This window comes from Enoplosus armatus, chromosome 16 (genome assembly GCF_043641665.1).
Source record: "Enoplosus armatus isolate fEnoArm2 chromosome 16, fEnoArm2.hap1, whole genome shotgun sequence".
NCBI lineage: Eukaryota > Metazoa > Chordata > Actinopteri > Centrarchiformes > Enoplosidae > Enoplosus > Enoplosus armatus.
This window is the reverse complement of record NC_092195.1, coordinates 15,085,041-15,110,278: the sequence shown is the minus strand read 5'-3', so window position 1 is coordinate 15,110,278 and position 25,238 is coordinate 15,085,041. Positions and strand designations below refer to the sequence as shown.

Genomic DNA, 25,238 nt, shown 5'->3' with positions numbered 1-25,238 from the left:
GTCTGTCCCCTTTTCAGTCTGCGTCAGCGAGATCGGAATCTCCTTGGAAGCAGACTGGAGATGAGAGAGGGGAATGCAGACAGTTGGATAGCACAGAGAGAGTAAGAGAAACAAGACACAAAAAATGGGAAGAGAGTGAAACAGATAAGAGAAACAGATGGGTGGAAAACAGAGGTAGAGTGAGGATCTAAACCAGGATCAAACACTCGTTCCCCGGGAAGGTTGTACAGTTCAGCAACAGTACAGTACACACTGAGGCAGCGAGCTTGTCCAAACACTGCACCACTGCTGCCCTGCACCTGGTGGCTTAGATGGGACCTGTCATCGCATTCGCATTACAGGCCTGGCAGCTCGTGACACGGCCGCTCTGTGACGACACAGGCCAACGACGGGGCTGTCTGCAGGAAGGTGAGCAACGGGACCTTTCATCACGCCGTGCCAGATATGACACCCACCGAGAGAATTGTTGATGCTTTAATCTCCGCTCCCAGATGTTAGAGGTGCTTGGGCCTTGATAATAATGCAGCATCACAAGACAGGAGAGAAAGAAATGCTGTCGGGATTGACAGGGCGGTGACAGCAATAAAATAACCTGATGTGAAGTGAACTTATGACGAGGGAGTTCTCCAGCTGAATGAAAGGATTTGGGTGTTAATGAGCTAACATGATGATTTGTCTGTTCGTTTCCATTTTCTGACATGTCGCTACTGTAAATGCCGCCACATTTTGAGAGAATTATTTTGTAGATACAGTAAGTGTCTGAGACAACAACAACAAAAAGGGTGTGTGTGAGTGCATTTATGCTGCTCAAGGGCTACTATAGGGCCAAACATATGCAAACAAACTTCTCTAGAAACCCCCCCCCCCAAAAAACATTTGTGTGAGTGTGTTTATGTGGCTTTAGGCTCTACTATGGGACCAAACTTCTCACAGTCTGCCCAGGAGAGTGTTGCCGGGAAGGGAGAGTGAGAGAGACGCTGCAGAAAAAAAACAACAAAAGCTCTTCCAAACCTCTCCTCTGGCACGCTGGGAGATAATTAGCTATCGGAGAGATTTGGAGAATCTGACACAGAGCATGCTGACGTTACCCCTGTGACTACATCCCCAGTTCCCACAGCGAACTATCCAATTTGTTTAAGACTCCAGCCCAAGATCAACAGCCTCACACCACCCCACCCACCCTGTGATCACACTCACCCCTCTGTAGCCCTGACACACACACCCTCCTTCTGCCCTTAAAGGCTCTCTGCTATAACCCTTGAAAACGCACAGAAATACCCAGACACATACACACACAATACAAACTGCTGCCAGCCTAAAAACCTTTCTTAGACCTCTCACCACACACCGTCATCACTGGCACAGCCTAGAATAAACTAGGCCACTGGCTGTACATGCTAGCTTGCTGATGCTGCGTCTTTAGGTCACAGGCTCCAAGTACAACACATTTCACGCTGGCTCCAGCTCCAGAACATGTGTTGTAGGGGGTCCGCTTGAAAAAAAAAAGTTCAGTTATGAACCAATTTGCTGCCCTTTAATGATCATCTAAATCATGGGAAAAAGACATAAAGTGCTTTTAGTCAGAGGTCAACAACTACCGCTAACAAGGTGCTCCATGGGAACCCCTAATTGTTTTTTATGTGGGTTGCCGTGGGAACTGGTAAACACGTTAACGAGGGGTGACCGCACACATACGCGCATACATGTGTGCCTTGGAGTGTGCACACCAAAGACCAATCACACTCATGTACACACATACACACAAAAGCAAGAGGGGCAGTACAACACAGTTTAGTGAGAGTAAGATGTGCTGCCAGCCTCATTTGATCACAGGCTCGGCTCAATCATACTTCACACTGTGCATTTGGTTATGAGGAGATAGTCATGGCTTTTTGCTCATCAATAAACACATTACAACCCAGTAAAATGAACCAATAAGTGCATGCACATGTACTTCTGTACAAGACGGTGCAATTACAATAGCCAATTAAACTGAAGCTTGTTGCAAGTTTCACTTATTAGCGCTGCGTGCATAAGTAATTATTGCTGTTTCCTATGGGCCGACATCTGGGGGAAATCAGCCCTTTGTCTGCAGAATAAGAGCCAGCGCAGCGAGAACATCAAATCTCACCATTCCTTTTCTTTCTGGTATCTGTGGACAAAGAGAGCTTGCGTGCTCCGGATGGTCTCGCAAGGCCAACTGAGTAACATCTTGATACATGAATGCACATGCATTATAATACATCAATGTCAGCACATCATACATTCATTCTCTGCTCAGAATTGGACTGTACATCTGTTTGGCCTGAATGGTGAAATCAATGCAGGAATGCCCCCGAGCTGCAGAAGGGCTTGGTAAAAGGTTTTGCTCAGTGAAACAGCCAGCTTTTCACCATCAAGACAGTTACAAAAGAGGCCTCTTACAAGGGCTTGGAGTCAAACTGGGCCAGCCTTGCTTTCCTCTTGGTGTGTGCAAAGCCCTAAAGAGTGCGAACAGAGGGAACTGTTCAGCCACTTGTACCAAAATATGTCACTCTGAAAGGCTTCAGTGAAAGGAAGCTTTCCACTTCTCAATAACAACTTTGGTTCAGGGTTCCTACAGGTTCTTGGCTTGAAGTTCCATGAGCTAAGCATCTCTGAAAAGTCATTTGGATGGCTTGCTGTGTTTTACTGTAAGGACATGTTTGGAGAGAACAGGGAAAAGGAAGAAAGAGGACAGTATTTTATTGGAATTCAGCTGTACTCTGATGCTGCTCGAGGGGATCTCTAATTGGATCAACAACTGTCTGATTCCCATCAGCCAGCTTGACCTGTCTGCCCGGACCGAGGAAGCTGTGTCTTATGGGAAAGAGAGAGAGAGAGAGAAAGAGTGGGAGGGAGAGAGAGAGAAACATGGAGAGACACAGACAGACACATGAAGCGAAAGGGACGGTGTTCAAGAAATAGATAACAACGGATAAAAACAGAGGAGTAGTTATGATAGAAAAACATACGGCAGGTGTGCAGGATAAACGAGAGGGGACGTGGACCAAAAATACAGCATATATGTCGCCATTTTCAGAGTAAACCAGACAAGCTCAGAATGGCCGCCAACCAGGAAGGCAGGCAGGCACGCAGCAGCAGCTTCCCTACAGGGAGGGCTTTGACGGATCCCAGTCGATAGCTCTCACAACTGCCACGCTGGCCTCGCATCCTTCAGCGTGGAAATGAAGACAGTCTGCCAGCCGTTTTGCTGACAGGGACGGCACACATGGCTCAATGACACGGGCCTGATAAATGGAGCGGGCGCTGAGAGGAGAGCGAGACAAAGAGGAAAGGGAGAGGGAGATAGATGGAAAGACAGATACAGTGTCATAGAGAGACAAAAAGACATGGGGCGACAGTGACAGAAAGAGACAGAGGAGAGAGAGAGAGAGTCAGCGATCGTGGAAGTGACAGGCACAGTCCAGTTTTCCCTCTTCCGATCCATACTATATAGATGAGTGACTGAGATTAGTATAGGGAGAAGGATGTCAACAACGCCTTGCTTCTCACCCTGCATCCGCTACACATGCTCTATGGCTATTGATCAGCCCCTGCTCAGACTTTCCCAGGGCTCCTGCAGCACGGCAGCCGGTACAGGCCTGAGATGATATTATGGATTACGGGAAGGGAAGTGGAGGGAAGAGCCCTGGATGCGGGTGGTAGAAGCCTGATCGATGAGCTATTGCACACTTAACAAGAGTAATGTTATGTAGGGAGTCTCTGACATGCTAATCCATCTCTCACTCTCTCCGTCCATCTCCCTCGATCGCATCTCTCTCTGTCGTGGTTACCTCCTGTCTGCCTGCCTCTCTCTGCATTTCGTTCTTCCTTGCTTTTTCTATCTATCTATCTATCTATCTATCTATCTATCTATCTATCTATCTATCTATCTATCTATCCATCTATTTATCTATCTATCTATCTATCTATCTATCTATCTATCTATCTATCTATCTATCTATCTATCTATCTATCTATCTCTCTGTCTTTCACACTGATCCCAGACAAGATTCAGACAAACAAAGCTGATGGATGAGATGAGCTTCATGTGTCTGGCACACAGTCAGTCTAAAACGCAGCAGATAACTACAATAGCCTGAGACCATCTTATGGGAATACTTGGGAAAAGCGATGTGTGCATGTCTTTATATCTAAGAGGTAGTCCGGGAACGTGTAGACGTCGATGTGAAATGATCTAACAGAAAAGGTGGAGAAGAGTCTGCATAAATACAGAGCTATAATTATTTTAGCAGATGAGAATATGGGTGAACGTGATTGGGCCTTCGAGTACTGACTCTGAATTAATATGCTCTTACAGTAAATGTGAGAGTAGCAAGTGCAGCGCCAAACAGACGGTGGGTTTCCAGCTGCTAGCCAACTCCTGTGAGACAAGCTCTGAGGTACCAGTTAAACGAGAACTTCATTTTAGCTTAATCAGCTAATTCCACTTGCCATTCCCGACGTTAGCGTTGCCATGGTGAGTAAACAAATAACTAAAGAACAACAGAGTAGACAGAGGTGTGCCAGTGAGTAGAAGTTGGTGTATGCGTGTTTGCCAACTCTAATAAACGACTCACAATCCTCCATCCATATATTAAAAGATTTAAACATTTATACAAGCAGACAGTCCTCACCGCATTCATTCCAAGTGGCATATCTGAGTGTCGCTGGTTCCAGCTGCAATTTTAAAGTGGTGGTGGCAGATGTTTCTAATGCTAAACCCACACATGCTGCTCCACACTGCCAACATCTTTGTTGCTGCAGTAGGTCTCAGTATCAGTGTCTGCTTTACGCAGCTGGCCAGGGTGGCAATTACAAGCGGCCACATTGTGGTTGCTTCAAAATTGTAAGAGTATAGTTTAAGACTGAAAACACTATTTGTAGAGTGGATTTCGAAATAAGATCCCAGCTAAGAAAACACTACAATGTGCAGTAGACGATGTGAGTCAAATTCGTCACAGACAAATGTACTGTACAAGCGGCGAGCCAAGTAGGCCTGCCGTCTGGTTTGGAGACTCATCTTAAGGTCTTCATCACTTCTTCATCACTGAAATGATGAAACAAGTTCAGCTGTCTTTGGCTTGCAGTAACACTTATAATATGACCCGGCTGATGCAGTACGAAACATCACATACACAAGCCTAAACACATTTTTGAGGATAAGCTGGTAATGCAGACACATGTTACGTTCCATTATGCTATATTGTTGATTTGTCTTATTTCTCAAGTTTCATAGTTTGTAAAAGCAACAAATAAAACGTAGCTGCCTGATTGGACTGGAGAGAGTAGAACATTCTTTTTCAAAACAGGGCAATTACAAAGCTCATGAAATTTTCAGTGGTTCTCAGCCATGACACAGTCTCCGATTCAAGTTCCCATCGCACTAACTCAAGTATGCTGCTTTGGATGAGCACACAAATCTAAACACATTGAATTTATGTTGCTGCCAACAATGGGCAAATGAGACCCCCTTTCTGTCCATCACTCAAAGTTGGACAGCCAGCAGACAAAAGGCTTTTTTTGTTGCTGATACTGCCATTCCATTATCAATACTAAAGTAACAAAAATGTATGAACATTATGCAATGCAGAGCATCTGCATTGGAGTAATGTTGCAATAACAAATTCTCCTATGAAATGAGCAAACTTTAAAGGAAAGAGACCTCACTCAGACAGCAACAAGATAAACTAACAATGATTAATAAGCCTTCGTCGGTTATCTTTGGCCTTATGGCATAAAACTGGTCCTTGCCTGCGGAGATCTCTTTTCATGGCAAACTGTTTTGGCTGTGGCAGACGGACTTAAGAGCAGCTGTTGCTGTACTTTGCCTGTGGGGGTTGACCTCTGCTGCCTCCGTCTGTGTCACTGCCTGTGTGGGCAGACAGTGAAGCTAGCTCTGTCCCTGTTAGCAGAGTATTATAACAGTGCCAACGCCTCCAGTGACCCGTGAAACCTCCCATCTATAGAGATGAATCATACAGATGGGCGCTTTCTAATTCAACTGCCCATCCACCAGACCTACAGCAAATATTACTCGGTATATATGACACTATATGAGAATCCGAATAAATCCGTTTTGAGCTCTGAAAGTACACCTTAGAGGATGCTATGTAGTCCATGTTCTATAAGCGTGGTTTTAGTATATTGTGAAGGCTTCATTATTTACATCAAGCATTTGGACTTGTATACATATTTTAACCTCTTACTCAGCTTTACACCGCCTCCACATAATGTTACAGCTAAATCATTTAGGTTTATTTATCAAGAAGAGATTTTGCTGAGCATGCATGATGTTTTTCAGCACCACACTGCTTGACATTCATAGAGTTACACAAATTCACACTCAGAGCGCATTACAAACTCCTCTATTGTTGGCCAGAACCTTGAAAGAAAAATTGGATGTTAGGCGTCTTGCTAAATGGTACTTTGCCTCTCATAGAATTTCCCAGATGGTCCAGGGTTTCAAACATAAGATTTTCTTGTTATAAGTAGGGTTATCTAACCTTTAGGCTACCATTGGCTGCAAATTGATAATGACATTTGAACAGAGGCGGAAAATATGCTTCAAGCTGCAAATAGAAGAAAGCCACATCAGTTGGAGCAGCACGGTGAAGCATACAAAAGGCTGTGTTTGTTAACGAGGTTTCCACCGCAGGGGCTTCCAGTAACAACGGTATGGACAGGAAAGAAAATGAAATTACAGCACAATAAATGAATTATCAATAAAGAGCCCTCAATACTGTATCTGAGGGGGATCAATACGCCACAGCCGGGCCGCAATGTGGGCCGAGAGCTGAGGGCAGGCCTATAGCTGAGGGACCAGCCAGATCAATAATGTCACTGGGGGTGATTGATGATCAATGCTGCCAGTGACGTTGATTTATGATCAATGAAAGCGGGGCACCTGACTAATAAGGGGAGAAGGGGTGGAGGGGGTGTGCGAGAGGGGGGTTCTATAGCGTCCCCTTTACTGTAACTGATTGGGGATCGATGAAGAGTGGCACCGTGGCTGATTAGGGATCAGGCGACTCTGTGGCAGAGGAAGGCAGCTATGTGTGAGAGGATTTGGTTGGCTGCGTGGAGACCAGCCTGTCTGAGCCAAGCAAAGCTGCAGACACTGTAATTAATGCTGTGCTGAAAGGAGCTTTCCACTGGTTGATAGAAGCTGCAGGTGCAGCTCTCTTTGCTCTTTCACTTTCAAAAGAGCAGCCGTGCACAGACACACACACACACACACACACACACACACACACACACACACACACACACACAGTCTTTTACACACAAACGCACTCACAGACATAATCACAAAACCAGCACAGGAAGGTCTGCCATCTTACCTCATAAAAATCATATCTATCACTCTCATCAACATCCGTCTCTTTTACCTTATTTTCTCACAGTCTTCAGCTATTTTACGACATTACCATTACCACTTATTGGTTTCCTGCTACTAACCAAAATGATCTTGGTGTCATTGTTGGACATAATGTGTTAAAAGTGTTGCTGTCAACAGATTGCAAACTGACACATTGAAACATTTCATGATGCTTGTTCTTGCTCAACTGAAAATGAATCTCACACCTGTATGAGACAAACAGGTGTAAACTCCTGCACAGCGTCAACACGCAACAGTATTTAGAGCTATGTTTTGGTGAATCAACCTTCATCAAGACATTGTGGAAGACATATGACTAAAATGTCTGCACAATATTATACTTAATCTCTATAGTCTTCTGGTACTCTGATAAACACCGCTAACACGAGCAGGCACAGACGTGGTTATGACCTGGCTGGCTCATTTAAAATTAGCCGTGTAGCCAGCTTCAGAAGACTAAAAAGGCAAAGTTAGGTACAAAGTTAGATGGCTAACCTGCTCATCTGCGCTTTGTCTGACAGACCCTTGTACTTCTGAACTTCAAACAGTGCATCAGACATTCCCAAGGCTCATAATTCATTCATTTCTTAGGTATTCTCTTTGTTCTCGAGCAGCATTGACACAAATTTTCCTCTGTCTTTCAAAAAAAAAGTTGCTGACAACAAAGTGGCATATTTTTTTTGTGCACACTGAATATATCAACTGTTTTCCAAGGAAATTGCAATATTTCCTGGCTTATCTCGTCAGAGTAATAAAGTGAATTAAAAACATAGCAAGGAAGCCAATCTTCTGCAATTTGTCGGCACAGCATCATTACGTGTCTGCAATGTATATGTCTCCTGCTTCTGGCATGTATCATCAACGCAAGAGGGTTTACCCTGACTCCTTCATATTCAATCAAGTTTCAAGTTTGAACAGGTCAATAGGGTGTAAATTCTTGACGCAGGAATGCCCTACAATAATAATTTGAAAGATAAAGGTTCAAATCCTTGAAACAAAGCAATCTCTGGCCAAAATCTGACCCCACTTCCTTCCTGTGTCAGCGCACTACTGTTTCCCTCTCAGTCCTCCCACTGTTTGGGAGAAGGCAGTTTGATAGCACATTCCTCTCTTGGGAAAAAAAAATACACACTTAGCAAACTCTTCAGCACTATTTATACTGCCCCTTCATCCCAGAGCGATATCCAGATAACCAGAGGGACCAGTTGACCTGTTGATAGCAACTTTGAGTAAGTCCTTGCCTAAACATCTCAGAAGTGATGAAAAGGCTTTGTTTTTCTCGCCTGCCTTAATGGGCCCCAATCGATGCGGGAGAGCCGTGTTTTTTCTCCACATGTCCTGACCCTTGGGGAAACACAGGGAGGTAATGTGGGAGGGGAGAGATATTGACACACACAACATCGATATCACTAGGGTTCACAAGCACCAGCGCTGTGAAGGTAACTCCTTCTTACTTGAAGTTGAGGCCGGCTATCAGGTACTCATCACTGCAGCATCAAGGACAGAAGAAGAACAGCGTAAGTGGGCCTGAGTGTCAGCGTGGACCGTAAATGAGTAGATAGAGACAAAAACAAACACTGTTGTTACACTGATGCCATTCATCAGCACTTATGATTCTCCTTGAAAAGAACCCACCTGTCCCACACACACACACACACACACACACACACAGCAATGCTTTCACTTAAACAATGTCAGGAATGTGAGGCAGCACAGCACTGCTGCAGAGGCAGGCGCACCACCACGCCGGCTCTCATCTGTCACCAACGGCAACCAGCCCGCCAGCCGCCATGATGTGCAGCCTAATTGGGGAGCTGATGAGGTCTGATGAGGCCGGTACTTATTGAATTCCCCGGCCTGTTATTTAGATAATGCTGGAGAGGAGCGGACTCCGTCATTTTTCCCATTCTCATCCATTCACTGTCCCAGCAGGGGGCTGCTGGCTAATCCACTCTTGTTTGTAATGGCTGTGCGAACTGAGGGGATTTGGACACACTCTCCCCTCGCTAGCACACATCTAACACTTCCACTGTTGATTTTACCCCATAATGGGCTTATTTGATGAGTTAACCAGATCCCAACACATAGCTCAACCCCCTTTTGCTGGTCTTTCTCTTATATATATATATATATATATATATTTTTTTTTTTTTGGGGGGGGGGTTGAATAATTAGACTTAGACGACGTTCTTTTTTCTTTTCTCAGCTTCTCCAAAAGCAATTACCAAACTTCAAATATCTGACTGTACAGTGTTCACTGGTTTACACTGTCTGTCTATGTGTGAGTGAAAAGGGAGAAGCGGAAGTTGCAGAACTGATGGATAAATGGCAGGAAAACAAACTTTTAATTCTGTGAGGCGAAGGAGATGGAGACCGTGGAGTCACAGAGGGGTGCCAAGAGTGCCGCTCAGTGTGGGACAGCACATCAAAACGCATTACAACTGATGAAGATTCTTCTGATTAATGCCTCTGCTGCACAGAAATGAAAAGGATCTGAGTTTCAAACGTAAACTTTCTATGGAAAAATTCAGCATCTGGGCCGTCATTCATCAATACCAGCTGTAGTGTGGAGAGGCTCCAACAATACAAATTTACTGAGATGAGGACAGCCAGAAAAAATGATGGGAAATATTCTCGTGAGCAGATATAAAAGAAGTAGTCACAGTTCTGTAAAACACAGACTCAAATTCTGACTACATAAAGTATAGATGTATTGTCTAATGTATGCATTGAAATCTCTCTTTGCATAGTGTGTGAGAGCTTGCTTTCCCAGCTCTTTGTCTGCCAGAAAGGGCATTACAATGAAACACAAAAGTGCTTACAGTAATTTTCCTCTTTGGAAGTGTTCAGGGAATCTAATTCTGATATTTTAACACACCAACTACAACCCTGTAACTAAAAGTGTTATCTTGAAAAAAAAAAAACATACACACTTTCCACTGAATTACTGGTTCATGGAATATCCACAAAAAAAAGGCCATATTCATAAAGGTCAGTTGTTGTGGCCTTATAGATCAGGGGGCTATACTGACGCGGGGGGCCATTAAGGTAGCAACATTTAAAAGCTTACATGGACAAGGTACAACGCGGAGTTCACCAGGGGCACAGCGAATCAATATCAGCTCGACTTAGAAATCTGCTGTATAATCCTTGATCTCCAAGGCCATTTGCTTTGCAGCCTGAAATTGGATACACTCTGACTGCATCCCCCGCAACACTCACCCCCGCTGCGTCGAGCCCGCCGCTCACTCCACAAATAAGACATCCTGAAAAATTGATCTGGATGCATCTGTGGCAAGATTACGTCTAGGGCTAAAAGAGAGATATGACTAGCTCAAGGTAATTCATAAATCTGTGTGTCTATGTGTAAGAGGATCAGGGCAGGGCCTGGTGAATGGGAAAAACCTCGTGGTAGCATTATCATAACCACATCACTGTTATCTGGAAGACTGCGGCAGTAAAGAGGCCATTAAGTCAACACCTCTATAAATGCTAAGAGCTGGTAAAGGCCACACATTGAAAAACACTATTATATACAGTATTTCTATATAGCACATACTGCAGGTATGATTAACGAGGACGTGTGGAAAATAAGTCATCTTTGTTTATTTCGCCTGTAAGCAACAACGCCCTTTGTAGTATAATAACATTTCTGTGATGAATGACTTGAGTAGAAAAGAAAGGAATAAAATAGAATAGAGTAGAGTAGAACTGTACTGTTCAACCACATCTGGAAATTAGTCTGTTGCATCTTTTTGACTGTCAACTCTTGACTGTTTTGTACCTTCAAAAATCAATTCAGTTATTTTATCATATCATCACATTACAGTTGTAAGCACTGGCTGTTTTGTAAATTATCACTCAGCATCCAACCTTTTGGAGCCGGGTTTTAATGGAAGGAACATCCAAATTTACTTAATCCATTTTATGATGGCCATGTTTGCTTAACGTTTGTCTTCTGGAATTAATTTTCCATTAATTAATTTTGCCGATATTTGTGCAGGGTGTGCTGAATGAGAATAGTTCGCTGTCTCTTGCATGGAGCGCCCCGTGTACAATATAAGTAAAAGGTAAAAAATCCAACATTTAGCCAATGTTATAAAACTGTGAATAAAAGATAACAGTAAAATGGTAAAGAGGTAAAAAACAAAAGACATCTACACTTCACTCAGATGCATCCATTGCAATAGTTGATGCTAACAGTATAGCTTGTGGATGCAATGCTTCCCAAGAGCTGTTACACAAGTAACTAACCTTGCAACAATACAATAATACTGCCAATATGGGGTTTCGATCACTGAGCTCGATGGCCTGTGCTTGTCTTTCTTGTATCTAAACAGATATTCAAGGTCAACAAGAGCCTGGCAACTGATAGCTTTAATTTCTAGTCAAAGTATTTCACTCTCCACAGCGTTACAGTACGAGGAAAAAAATGCAATCTGCTTTGTTTGATTCTGATTAGTTATCTTATAGAGCCTGCCGTTTATTTGCGAAGTGACTTCAACAAAAAAACAGCATTTTAAAATGTTTTAGGACCTCTGAAATGTTTTGCTACATGACCCTTCCTTCTGCCTTCAGGCAGGTGAAACAAAACAAACAAAATATTCCACTTCAACAAGGAAGCTGTACGACAGTAACAGCACTTACTTCTGTGTAGAAAGCAAGAAATGAAAAGTGAGACTTCGAGGAAGGGTATATCTTTAGGCGCCTCTGCGCTGTAAGTGTGGGCTGCCTGGTTTTTTTTTATTCCCATGGTGGTGTGTATTGTTAGAGTGGCAGTTGTTGGACTCTCTGAGGCCTTTAAGCTCTTTGTTTTCCCCTATTACTTGTGCCCGATGGGGGGACAGACAGTTGTAGCGAGATGCGGTGCAGCGCAGCAGGGGTGGTCCCCAGATACCACAGATTCATAGTTTCCACCTGACGCACAGGATAGAGAGAACAGAGAGCTGGCAATTACCAGACTTCTCTCTATATATACTGCAATCCTGGCCAGCTCTGCTCTGCTGTACTCCACTCTGAAGGCTGTCTCAGGGCCAAGCTGGAGGTAATGAAAGCAACACACTCCTAATGGACTATTGATGTGTGTGTATTTGTGTGTATGAGAGGAAGACGAAGAAAGAGAGGGAGAGAGGCTCAAAGAACAAAGGAAGGAACAGGAGACTGTAAGAAATCATTCTGTTGGCGTGCCGGTGTGTTTTCCTTTTGTGTGTCGTCTATGTTTTTGCAAAGTGTGCATCCATGTCTGTAAGCTACTGTAGATCATCTATATAAGCTAAGCAAAAGCAGCAGAAATAAAGCACAAGCGTGATCCATTAGCTATGAAGTGCTGTACTGCCAGCCAAGGAAACAGAGACAGACAGAGAGACAGTGTGTCTGAGACATGAGGTCACTCAGAACCAGGTGTGTTTCCATCGTCCTTCAGCTCAAACACCAGCAGGCAGCTTTCATATAAATACCCTCATATACAAAGAAAAAGACACAAATAGCCTCAGGTGACAAAAACATTAGCAACTTGGACTTGGACACCATCACTGTAACTTTCACCAAATGGAACACGTCCCACTCCTACTGATCGTCCATTGGCAGAGCATGTAGGTGTGTACACATTTTTTTGTGTCTCTGTGTGTGTCCCCTACCCTGCTGGCAGGCAGTCGGATGAATGAATGGGCGTCAACTCCTGGAGGTCCGGTGGCGCTACAGAAATAACTCTGCTGACCACAGTGACCTCTGCTTGTTCCCACACAGCCTGCGTCCTGTTCTAATGGAGGCCCGTGCTCTATTTTGGGGGCAGCAGCTAGATTTATCTCACTGCCCTCTGTGTCCTGGGACGGTGACAGTGACGTGGCCGGGTGTAACTGATGCCTGCTTTTTTTTTTTTTTACCTTGCTTCCCTGACGCAAGCACACAGAGGATACAATCAGCCTTGAGGTCAATTCTGGTCAGGCAGATGAGCTGGCTATACCTCACTATGTCTGTTCACTTTCAAATGTATACCTTAAAACAAGCTAAAAACGTGCTAGAGTGCAAACAAATTGAAAGCTGTAATATATCAAACTTCATGTGTTGTGATACTCTAATGAAAGGTGCAGGAGATAGAGGAGTTGACCAATGAACCAAAGAAAGCAAGCCTTCTGAACTGCTTGCATACCACAGAGACTTCCTCCTCAGCAAACTTAATCTTCATTCTGGAGGACGGGCAGGCTGGTTGAAAGGCTACGAGCTCAGTAGCCTACTGTATCTATATTATTCTTTGCAAAATAAATGCATTGCCTCAGGTCCTACATTAGATTAAGTTGACTGATGGCTAAATCCTGGAATCCGTGAAGATAACGTTTACTGAAGATAAAGTATAAAAAGAAAAAGGTTTTTGCTTATGACTGCACAGTTGGAAGTGTTATTCCTGAGCTGGCCAAAATAAAATTCACAGGAAAAATGAATAAGAAGCGAAAATTCAACTACTGTGCAAGACATTCAACCAACAATTGAGCAGAAACAAAAAATGATATAACTTTGCTCAATAAAAGTGTATTGTTTAGGGGTCCTCTAAATTTTAGTGAACTTTGTAATAATACTTTACATTTGCCTTTTGTTTGCTGTATTTAAAATCACAATCCTGCACTTCACCCCCAAGGGAAACTGAATACTGTGTCAGGCCTCAAAGAGGACGATAGACTTGTCCACAGCCACACTACCGGCTCGGTGTTCAGACAAACAGAACTGCGTAAAAAAATAAAACAGCCTCCTCATTCATTTGAATGGAACCGCTCCATTGGGTCAGTGGGGGTACCAACGCAGAGGTCTCTGGCAAACAGTGTCATCTGGCGAGGAACTGCACCGGCAAATACATGCAAGCACACATTCCTGGTTGATTACTTTGTAACATGAATGCCGTATTTCTACTGTTTACCTTGCGATCGTTGCAACAAAAGATAAAATGATTGCTGTTGTGCCAACTTTCTAGAGTTGTATAATCCTGCAGTGTTTTGGGCATCTGATAAGCCTCCAAAATTATTGGCCTATCACCAAACTGGCCCTGTATTTCATTGTCTCACTGGCACCTGAAATAACACACCCCAACCAGCAAAACCCCTTTGATTGTTTTAAAGCAGGGCTGACTTTGGTCTGAACGTCTATTTTGGCATAGTGGTGCTTTCAGGATGCGACCATTTGCTTATCTGCACCAGCTGACCTGATGTTGGTGCTAGAGGGAAAGTTATTACAGTTAATCTACTGGGGATCATAAATGTCTTCAAATTTAATGACATTTCATCATAAACCTCACGGTGGCACTAGAGGAGAAAACAGGGGATAAACAAAGTCGAGAGGATTAATAATTAGGGGAGCAGGGATGTCCGTACAAAGTGACCGACATTGCCATTCCTCGAGCCACAGAGCTAGCGCGGAAAAAATTGCTCATTTTGCAATGAGGCCAAATATGAGAATGTGTTCTTAATTACTGGATGTATTATAAATTCAAAGACATTTTATATTCAAGAGCATTTTTGCAAAAAGCCCCGATTAGATTTAAGAAACTTGTTGCTGCTCCACTTCCACAGATAAATAATTGATAATTCAAAAAACTTTGTCGTAACTGTCAGCTGTGAGTGAATCCACAGCACAAAAGAAAGGCGAACACATCAATGAACACATGTCAAACAAAGAGGACAGGAAAAATGTTCTTCATAAACGAAAGCAGCCTCGGGTGCTTATTTTGCTCGCACTAATATTGTGTGCACTCAGCTATATCCAGTAACATAGATGAGCATTAGGGAGGGATAAGCAAGAATGTGTGCGATGCGTAGAATAGCGAGCAGAGAGGAGGGGAGGACGAGCAGAGAAAGTGAGGGATGAAAGACAGCGGCAGGAAGATAAGAGAGGGAGGGACGGATGAGAGAGAGTATAAAAGCAAGGACAACAAATAGTACAAGGAGAGATGTGAGCAGGGTGAGAGGGAGAAAGATAGAAGGGGATCAACATGGTGGACAGCTGGGCCGGGGTCGCAGGGGTCAAGCTCAGGAAGCGGTCGCACAGTCAATGTCATCCTTTCATCTCGTCTGCTGCAGATGCAGCAACCAAAACTTTACTCAAATTTAACCTTCCAAAGCACGGGTTGATCCAACTTTCACTTTCTCTCTTCTGCTTCCCTCCACCACCCATCATTTTCTTCCCCTCTCTGCCCTTTTCCATCTGTTCTCTTTTATCACCCTCTCTTATTCCTGTCACATTTCCTCAGCTCCTAATCTATTTCTTTCCATCGCACTCCAGCTATATTTCTCTCTATTACTCTCCCTCGTTATGTATCTTTTTCTCATGGTAACTCTCCTTCATTCTGTCTCTCTCTACATTTGACGTGGTTGAGTGGAGAGCAAAGTCAATCGTTCCTGCCTAAACCCCTCCAGGAGCCAGAGCTCCTTTCCTCTGCCTAAACAAACTTTGAAGCCAATCAAAGGGCTTATATTATTTTTTGTGGAAGGGGACTGCAGCAGGTGAATGCTTTATATTTCAATGACAGATCCACTCATAGCTGCTTCTCCTCCTCCTCTCTGTGCTAACCGTTGGCTTCGCTCATGATTGATACAGTTCAGTGGCAAAACAAACAAAGCGTGACAAATCCAGATTATTGTCTGTGGGCGAGATAAGGTTATAATGAGAAAGTGTATCGGGGGAAATTGATCCTTTTTCAGGAAGCTGTCTGATTTACTGGGGATGCCAATGATAACTTCCTGTGTGTCCTGCTTCTAATGGGAGGCGGGTGAAGTCAGGGGTGGGGGGGGGGGGGGGGGGTGGAAGGTTCATGCACAGAGGACAGATTTCATTACAATGCAATATCCTGAGAAGTGAATTTGAAAGGGAGGTTTGGTGGTTAATTATTATCCTTGACAGTGAATATTGAAAAGCTGTCTGACAGTTGTTGTGCATCACAAACACAGACAGAAATATGGCGAGTTTACACCGGGTGACAGCAGCGGTAAATTAATTATCAATACCTAGGGGATGTGACCTTTTGTTTCTGTCAAAAAAGAGGAAGAAAAACATTAGATATAAACAATTCACAGATCAGCACCCACACATGACACACAGATGCATTATGGGAAAAAAACGTGCCTTGGCATGTGCTTAGAGAGGCAGCCATGTCTGAGACACACTGACAGCCAAGCCACCAACCTACTTGGCTGCACGTTAAATCTAATCGCCATAGGGGAGAGAAATGGGCCTGCCGACAGGCCAGTTATTAGCCAGGGGAATGTGGGAGGGATTGCAGAAATTAACATGGATTACTCAAGTATGACTGACAGTTTCAGAAGGGCTTTTTGTGACTTACCAAGTGATTTGGGACTTGCCTTAATTCAGCGAGGGACATTTTAATACCGTGGGCTGTCTCTGCTATCTTGGCACCGTTGCCTTGGTGAGGATGCCAACAGGGAGGGAATCTTTTTATGCAACAACACCCCCAGCAGCAGCTCCCCCACCCTCAGTGGCACAGGCCTTGTGTTCTGCAAATAATGACGGGATGTGTCGGTGGGCCAGCACTCGGGGTTCAGGACTGTATTTTGGTCTACGCTGTGTTTTGTTTGAAGGGGGTCTTGCCAAATAGCGGCCCCTGTGAACTCCGTCTGGCACAAGCCTGACAGCTGCGGTGGTTCTACAAAGCCTGGGTGTCATCGAGAGCTCTGACAGATCACAGAAGTAAATCAGAAAACAGGGAATTTGATTTGTATTTTCAAATGCAATCACATTCATATGGGGGAGGAGCGCTTTACATGAGAAATGCACTGACGTGTCCCACAAGTCTCCCCACAGAATATGGATTTTACTGTTGGCCTAAATAAACGTTTTATTTGTAAACACTAGAATAGAGAACTTTTGGACTGAAAGTCACACTCATGAGAGTGTGAGTGAGGACAGACAGAGACAGTCACTGTGGTTTAAAAGAAATTGTGAAAACAGATAAGGTTAGAGAGTAAGAGAGTGCTGTAAAAAAAAATAAAAAAAACCAAGCAGGAAATTTTGTACATATTGCATGTTTCCGTTTGGTTCCATCTCCCAGGGCCACTGTGGATGCTTCCTGATGTGGTTTCCATTATTTATCCAGCATCTATTGGACAATATTGGAGCCGACTCTCAGCTCTGCTGCCACATTGGCAACAGGACAACGGAGCGAGCAACAACAACAGAAGTGAAAAGGAAGAAGCTGCAGTGTTACTGCACATTCAGTCTGGACTGAATCTATGTTTGCACAGTTACACATTCATGAGGATGCTGGATTCATCAAAGTCTGGTGCTGTCATTTGGCAACGCTTAACACTACCTGTGTCTAGCCCTGCTGAAAACACACCTTCTTGTTTATTTAGCTGTAGTTCGATTGTTGACAATGAAATTAAGTTAAATCCCACAAAGAGCAGCAATTCGCCTGAGCAGGACAGAACATCCAGTGTATCAAATGTTATCCATTTCCTTTCTGCCGCGGAAGACACACAATACAGGACGTACATGAGATTACTCACCTGCCAAAACCAAACAATAGCTAATGTATCTCCGGTTCAAATTACATTTACCATAGGGTGTCATCTCTAAGCTGTTTAATGCATTGTGGGACGAAAGGCTTTAATCAGCAAGGCTCAGTGGAGCCAGCGGATTAAATCACTTTTTATCTGCGCTTCCTTTGACTTTCCCAGAGCTCAGGGTTGCAGTGTAAATCATAATGCGTCCCTGTTGGGCTCACTTCAGTATGGTTTATTGCTGTAGTAACATTTCATAAATTCCATTTATTTTGTGTATTGAGTAAATCCACAAAATACAGATAACTCTTTATTCTCACCTCCAACTACAAAGTTGATCATTTCTCAGAAAGGAGTTTGGTGTGTCTACATGAGTGTGTAAGTCCATCTATCAGTGTGTGTGAGTTGCCCTTTTTGATACATGTCCAGTATGTCTGTCTATGTGCATTGTTGCATGCAAATATATGCCTCTATGTCCATAGGTGAAAAACATACAAACACATGTACGCGCATTTTGGCATACATGTACTTTACCCACGTGCATGTAGGGAGCATGTGAATGACTTTGTATCTGCGTGCGGTCGTATGCACACTCACAGCCGGCAACAGCGTCAGGGAGAGCGGCTGCCGCATTGCACAGAATAGCTAAACAGCTGTAGTGCTCCATCAGGGCTATCGATCATGTCCCTCTCTCTGAATCACAATCAGACGTGGGCAGAGCAGAGCGGCTGGAGCAGGCCTCAGTGACTGGCTTGTTGGACGAAAGCTACGCACCTCTCATATCAACCAAGCCTCACCAAACCAAACCTGACCTGGATATCTGATTAGATGCATCTATATGTGAGTGCCGTAGCGCTTGTTTTTGTAGAACTTGCTGGAATACACGGACAAGTATTAAATTCAAGTTCCTGGCAAGCACTGCACTTTGTTCCAGTGGTGTGTTTTATTGCTTATAAAGAATATAACAATGTCTATCATGTTTAACACAATTACTACTTACGGTTATATAGGATGTCTGACCACTGCAAGTATTGATATAACACCCCACTTACTGTACATGCCGACTGAAAAAGGGCACTCAAAAGGGCATTAAACCATATATTGTATCTAAATATCACAGACCGCAAGAAAGCACTAGGAAATTAGACATTATTTCATTCAAAACTTAAATAGCCTCCCTATTCTTACTGTTAAGTATCATTGGCTGCCATCTGCTATCATCCCCCCACACTGTATATCAACTCAACATCTCATGTAATCACAAGGAAGTTAGATGTTATTACATTAAAATTCAAACAGGAAGTGTATGGAAGCTGTCTATAGCGCCATTAACTGCCATCTGTTAGCATCTCCACAATCTTCTCTTCTGTATGTTCCTCCTCTCTGTGTTGTTACGTTATCTGCAACTCCACGTGAACTTCCTGCCAATATGGTGACTTCCTGTCCTTTATTTACCCACGGTCAGTTGAATTTAACAGATGACCCGGCCCCTGACATCCAGATATTTACTCCCTGGTACCGGACAGCAAGGTTACAACTCAATATCCTTTTGTATTGCCACTGGACACACCTGAGTAGAGGAGGGCAACTATAACAAGACCAACCCCCATCACACACACACACACACTCATACACACAGCCACATCTCTTGACACAGTGTGATTGAGTGGCTAAGCTGGAAATACAGAGGCTAGTCAGATAAAGGCTTGACAGGATTGGTGAGCAAGCTCAGGGCATTGAGAAAAGTGTGTGCATGTGTTTGTGCATGCATGCATGCATGTTGAGAGTGTTGTGGTCTATGTATCAAACGCTAAATGGTGGAAATAAGGATTTCATTAGCATTATATGGGTGTTGACATTCCATTCAGGTCAAAGTTAGTGGTGCATGACTATATCTGTGCTTATCTGGTTTGTGCTTGTGTGTGTGTGTATGCGTCAAGGCTCACACAGTGTAGTAGTCATGGCTGTCACAGAAGCAAACCCATGCACGTGCACACACACACACACACTCCTGCTGTGCTGTGTGTGGCAAGGGCCCCCCGGGGGGTGCCGCTGAGCTGTCAAAGCAGGATGGATGAAGAAGCTGCCCTGCATAGCAAGGGGCTCTGGGGAAATACCACCAACATGACACACACACACACACACTGACACAGACTCTGTCAGCACACAAATACAGTATGTACGTGTTCCCGCTTTAAAATGCATAAATTTGAATATGCACGCATGGATCCGAACACAGAAACAAAATGTAGTGAGAACACATAACGTGCACACTTGTATACACCCACACATACACACACATACACACACATACACATCTACAAAGGGCTATTGGCTGCCTGTGTGAGAAACAGAAACAGCCCTGGGGTCCTCCGCAGAGGAACATCTGAGTTTGATAACAGAGGAATGTCCAGAGATCAGACAGAAAGTCAACATGGACAGTGTCAGAAAGGGGAAAAAAACCACACTTCCTCAACCCTCACCCTTTTATAAATTCAAAACTATGGGAAAAATATCAAAGGAATGACAGAGTGAGCCTTTATCTACCAGTATTCATGAGGGGAAAACACCACTACGTGCAGACTTAAACAATAACTCTTTTTTTATTACAATTCGGGTGTTGCCTCTCTTTGGACATCATTCATATCAGTAATGCTAAATTTGTAGTTACAAAGTTTATTTTGGAGGTTTGGAAACGAGGCGTCATTGCTGAAAAGAAGTCAGACAGGGCAAGAAACACGAGTAGTCAGACGATCCTGCAGAGTCCCCTCCAACCTGCATGCACACAGTTTTTACGTGCAAATTTTATTGACATTTCTGGTACGCTCCTTGTTGGTTTACCTCCAAATAAAGTGGTTTAGATGATCTATATAGACTGTTGGCTCGTTCTTGCCCTGTTAGGTTTGTTGTAGCAATGTCACCAGGTTTTCAAATCTCAGCAATTACTTTGGTAGGTACAATGTCATCATTACTGATAGAAATGATGGCTAAAGTTACAAAACACAAGTTGTAATAAACCGAGAAATTGATAATCGTATGGATTACCTGAAATTAGAAATGACAACAGCACAAGGAACAATAATAGCTTTTGCTACAGCCAGTCATGTGTACACACAGCCATACATCAACGGAAAGGGGAGATTTCACGGACCCTTTAGGAGGGACCATTGTAGCACCAGACCAGAGCAGACCTTGTAAACTTAACCATTCTTAATTCCACAGAAGGATTTCCTCGATCAGGGCAGTAAATCTCCATGCTTGGCACAAGCCTGAACAATCCATTAACAATAATAAAGCCTGAGCGGCCGGGAGATAGACCCTTAAAGGGGAAGGTCAGCCTGATATTACAGCTTTAAAGGTTTCCTATTACGGCTCAACTTCAATATAACCACTCACCTTGCCTTTAATGGCCACTGGCTATGCAGTGGCTGAGCATATATGGAGATTCTAAATCCAGTTTCTCTGAGATATTACTGGATAGTGGAGAGCGATTTATGGGTCTGTTTCTGTGCTGCTGGTTGGAGGTGTGAGTATTGTTAATAAAATTGCCAAAGAGGTGAAGGAGATCTCCTCGGTATCGCCCTGTCTGGCCCCCACGTCCTGCTGGGACGCGAGGGAGGCTTCGAGCGCTGCAGCACCTGGCCCCAAAAGTGCTTAGGCAGTGTGTTTTTTCTTCATCCTGGCCTTTCCCTCAGGCTCTTCTTTTTATATCTTCACTCTCCTTCCACCTCGCTTTCCTTTTTGCAACCACCTCTTGTCACCCTTACTCCCCCAGACACTTTTGTGTTTCCAACATTTCCAATGTCTCCTTTTGTTTTAAACTTTTGGGACAGTGATGCCACTTTGGACACAGAATAAAAGATACATTTCTGTGCTAACACACATTGTGGTACAATCCTGTCTCTACATCTGTCTCCATTTGGTGACATTCTTTCTTTTAACCTCTTTTCTCTGCCTGTTTTCTCCTTGGCCGGCTTGCTCCACTGTCTAAGGGTGACTGCAGAAAAGAGATATAGGGAGAAGAGAGGACACGGCAACAGAGAGCAGGAGCAGGAGAGGAAAGAGGGGAGAGTGCAAGCTCTTAAGTAGATTGCAAAGAACAGCACAGAGGCATGAGTGTGAATATTAAGAGGGTTTTCTCCTGAACCAAGAAGTTCCAGCCTGCAGCGGCAGCACCACCAGGGAGGGAGAGAGATGGTGACAGAGAGAGAGAGAGAGGAAAAGACCTATAGAACCGTCAGCTATTCAGCCATAGCCACGACAGCGAGCTTCAGGTGTCAGAAACAACGGTGTACACAATCTATCAAGCTGTCCGGCGAATCTGAGATGAGAAATTACCATAATTGAATTAGAAAGGAAGTTTCTCATTTCAAAGGTGATGATTTTCCAAGAAAGAAAGGGAAGGGGTGATGCGAGAGTAATGTAAAGCAAAGGAGGGGAGACTCACCTGGAATGCCTGGCGGGGTTTTCAGGTATTTTCCATTGAAGTGCTGTATCACTACTTCACATTTCTCTGTGGACTCCATCCTGCAAACAAAGAGTGACACAGAGGGTTTAATTGAAAAAATATTCACTATCCATTTGTGAGTTGAAACTGACTACTCTATATTCATTAGAAATAGAAGCACTTAACCTCTACACTAAATTAAGATACAAATGGAGTGCTAGTGGTAAAAATAATCACTTTTTCACAAACAGGTAACAATACCTCTGGCATGAGATATAGTTTACCACTCATCTGGACCAAAGTACCCTTTGTAAACTAATATATATCAGAGAGATCAGTGCTGCAGTAGTTTTCATTATTCTTTTAAACAACTCAACATAGTTTGTTTCCATGTTGCACTGGAACCCTTCACAACTGGAAGTTAACAACTGCCACTGATGACACATTTACAACAATACCCCCAGTCACCCACTAGATTGTGTCCTGCTGGCTGGGTAGTGTCACTCTGTTCATTCTAAAAAGTCCAGTGAGCCTATCCAGAGCCAGCCTGACTATCCTCTGGGGAATGTCATTGTCTGCATGAGTCAGAAATTCATAATGAAATTCAGGGTTTGTTATGCAGCCTTTCTCCTCACCTGATAACAAAGATAAAGTAGAGAACGACAGAAAGAACAGGCTGAAGGGGTGCAGGGGTGTAGAAGTAAAAGTAGAAGAACGGGGAGGTGTGTTTATGGATCGTAATGACTATGGGAGAGAGAATACAGGAAGCTGACTGACTCATCTCCCCTTTTCCAGCCACTGGATCAAACGCCGAGCAGCTGACCAGCAGGAGGGCTCAGATCTCTGTCATAAGCACGCAGACACTAATATCCATACACACCACATGAAAACACTTACAGCAGTATATCAAACACATGCACAAGCGTATTGTATGTTGTCAAGCACACACACATATTTTATCCTTGTGCTTTATTTTGAGGACAAATGCAAACTTGTGAGGAAATTTGAGCAAGTTACGCTCCATCTGCCAGCATAAATCTAACTCCGAATCTTCAACCCTGTACAACACACACAGATGTTAACCAGGCATAATGTTTACCATGTGTTAGCATGCTAACATTTGCTTATTAGCACTAAACAAAAAGTACAGCTGAGGCTGATGGAATGTCATTAGTTTTGCAGGTATTTAGATATGAACTGAAGTATTGGACAAATGGAAATTTTGACCTGATGATGGCGCTACATGCACAGTCAGGGCATGACCAAAATTATTACAATTCATCCTGAGGGGGACATGAATGTGTGGACCAAACGTAATGTGAACCCTGTAGTGGCGCTAGAGGAAAAGTCAGGGGATCACCAAAGTGATTAGAATTCATCCTCTGTGGAACATGAATGTCTGTATAAAAATACAATATCAATCACAGCACGACCTATCAGTCAAGGATTTTCGGCAAAATAAAAAAACACATATCCTCATGCATGAATTTGCACCTAGTGTACATATGTCACCATGCAGATTCTTTACTATACACTCATAGGACTCGTATTAAAACGTGACAGATTTTAAATGCAGGCTTGAGTGATTGCTATGCCTATGGTAATATGCTCTTGGAATGTGCAGAATTCATTGCTTTCAAAATTTTCATGCTTTATTCGCTCTCACCTCCAAGAATACTCATATCATCCTATCAGCCTCTCACTTCTCTGTCCTCCGTCTCTCATCCTTCTTCTATCTCTACCTTCATCCTTCTTTTTTTACCATAGCTTCTTTATCGCTCTCTCCGTCCCATCCATCTTACTCCCGGGCCCGTCTGCACCTCTTCTTTTTGACGTCTCTCTCATTCCTCCCCGTCTTTCAACCTTGGTTATTTCCTCCATCTCTCAGCGTTACCCTCACTCTCTCCCGCCCCATCTCTCTCACTTTCTGTGCCCTCTTTTCCTTCCTTTTCCGTCCATCCTTTTGTTTCTCTGTTACACCCTATCCACGTCAACATCTTTCTCCCTTTTCCTCTCCCTACTTCTCTTTTTAGAATATGTAATCTTTCACACTTCCTGGCATCATCCATCTCTCACTGACCCTGTATCCACCCTTTTCCCCATCTCTCTTTCTTTTCTCTTGGTTTGGGAAGACTGATATTAACCAGACAGTGTGACTGAGCTGATTACTAATCACGACAACTGGCCTTTAACACATCACTAGTACTCAGCAACTAGAAATCAATCATTCAGCTGATTAGAGTATGTATATAAGGATTTTATTTATTATGTGTTATATATTTTCATTTAACAAAAGACACCAGGCTCCTCAAATGTTACATGTCTAAACACAAGCAGCCATATATGAACTGCGCCTAAATAAAACTAAAGTCTAAAACTGGTAAAATTGTGATCTCAATCGGTGACTGTTTGATCAAAGAATAAGAAAAGAGAGTAAAAAGAGCACAAATACAAGGAAGCCTTTTATGGCAGCTTTCAGTACGTGACAATATTCAATACTCCGTGCAGGACACATTTCGGTCAGTACCAAAAAAAGCATTCAGGTTTGATATCCAGCTCTACATTATATAAAACTATTCCATAACCAGTCTGAAACAAAGGAAGTGGAGAGAGAAGTCCATGTCCACCTTACAGATAGCCCAACGTATTATATATACTATATATATAATTTTCCTAAAATTCCAGCCAGTGACATTTCTTTCTTCTTTTTTTCTTGTTTTGTACATCATAACTTGTTTTGACTGTATTATTCATTTTACTCTTGTGTATGCTTTGACAACATGTTTTGATTAAAGCATCATGCCAGCAAAGCTTCATTGAATTGAAGTGAATATACAATGCGTTTATGTTTACATATAATCTGTACGCATGTATGCACACATTCATAATA

The 25,238-nt window shown here is 43.3% G+C and overlaps 1 protein-coding gene across 4 annotated transcripts in view; it reads right to left on the bottom strand.

Annotated features, from left to right (window-relative positions):
• rbms3 (RNA binding motif, single stranded interacting protein) overlaps nt 1-25,238 on the bottom strand; it is a 253,939-nt gene that overhangs the window by 36,366 nt on the left and 192,335 nt on the right. For all 4 annotated transcript variants that reach the window (XM_070921153.1, XM_070921154.1, XM_070921155.1 and 1 more), the window contains one exon: nt 22,349-22,428. In XM_070921153.1, coding sequence (XP_070777254.1) covers nt 22,349-22,428 — 80 coding nt within the window. The remainder of the gene's footprint in view (nt 1-22,348; nt 22,429-25,238) is intronic.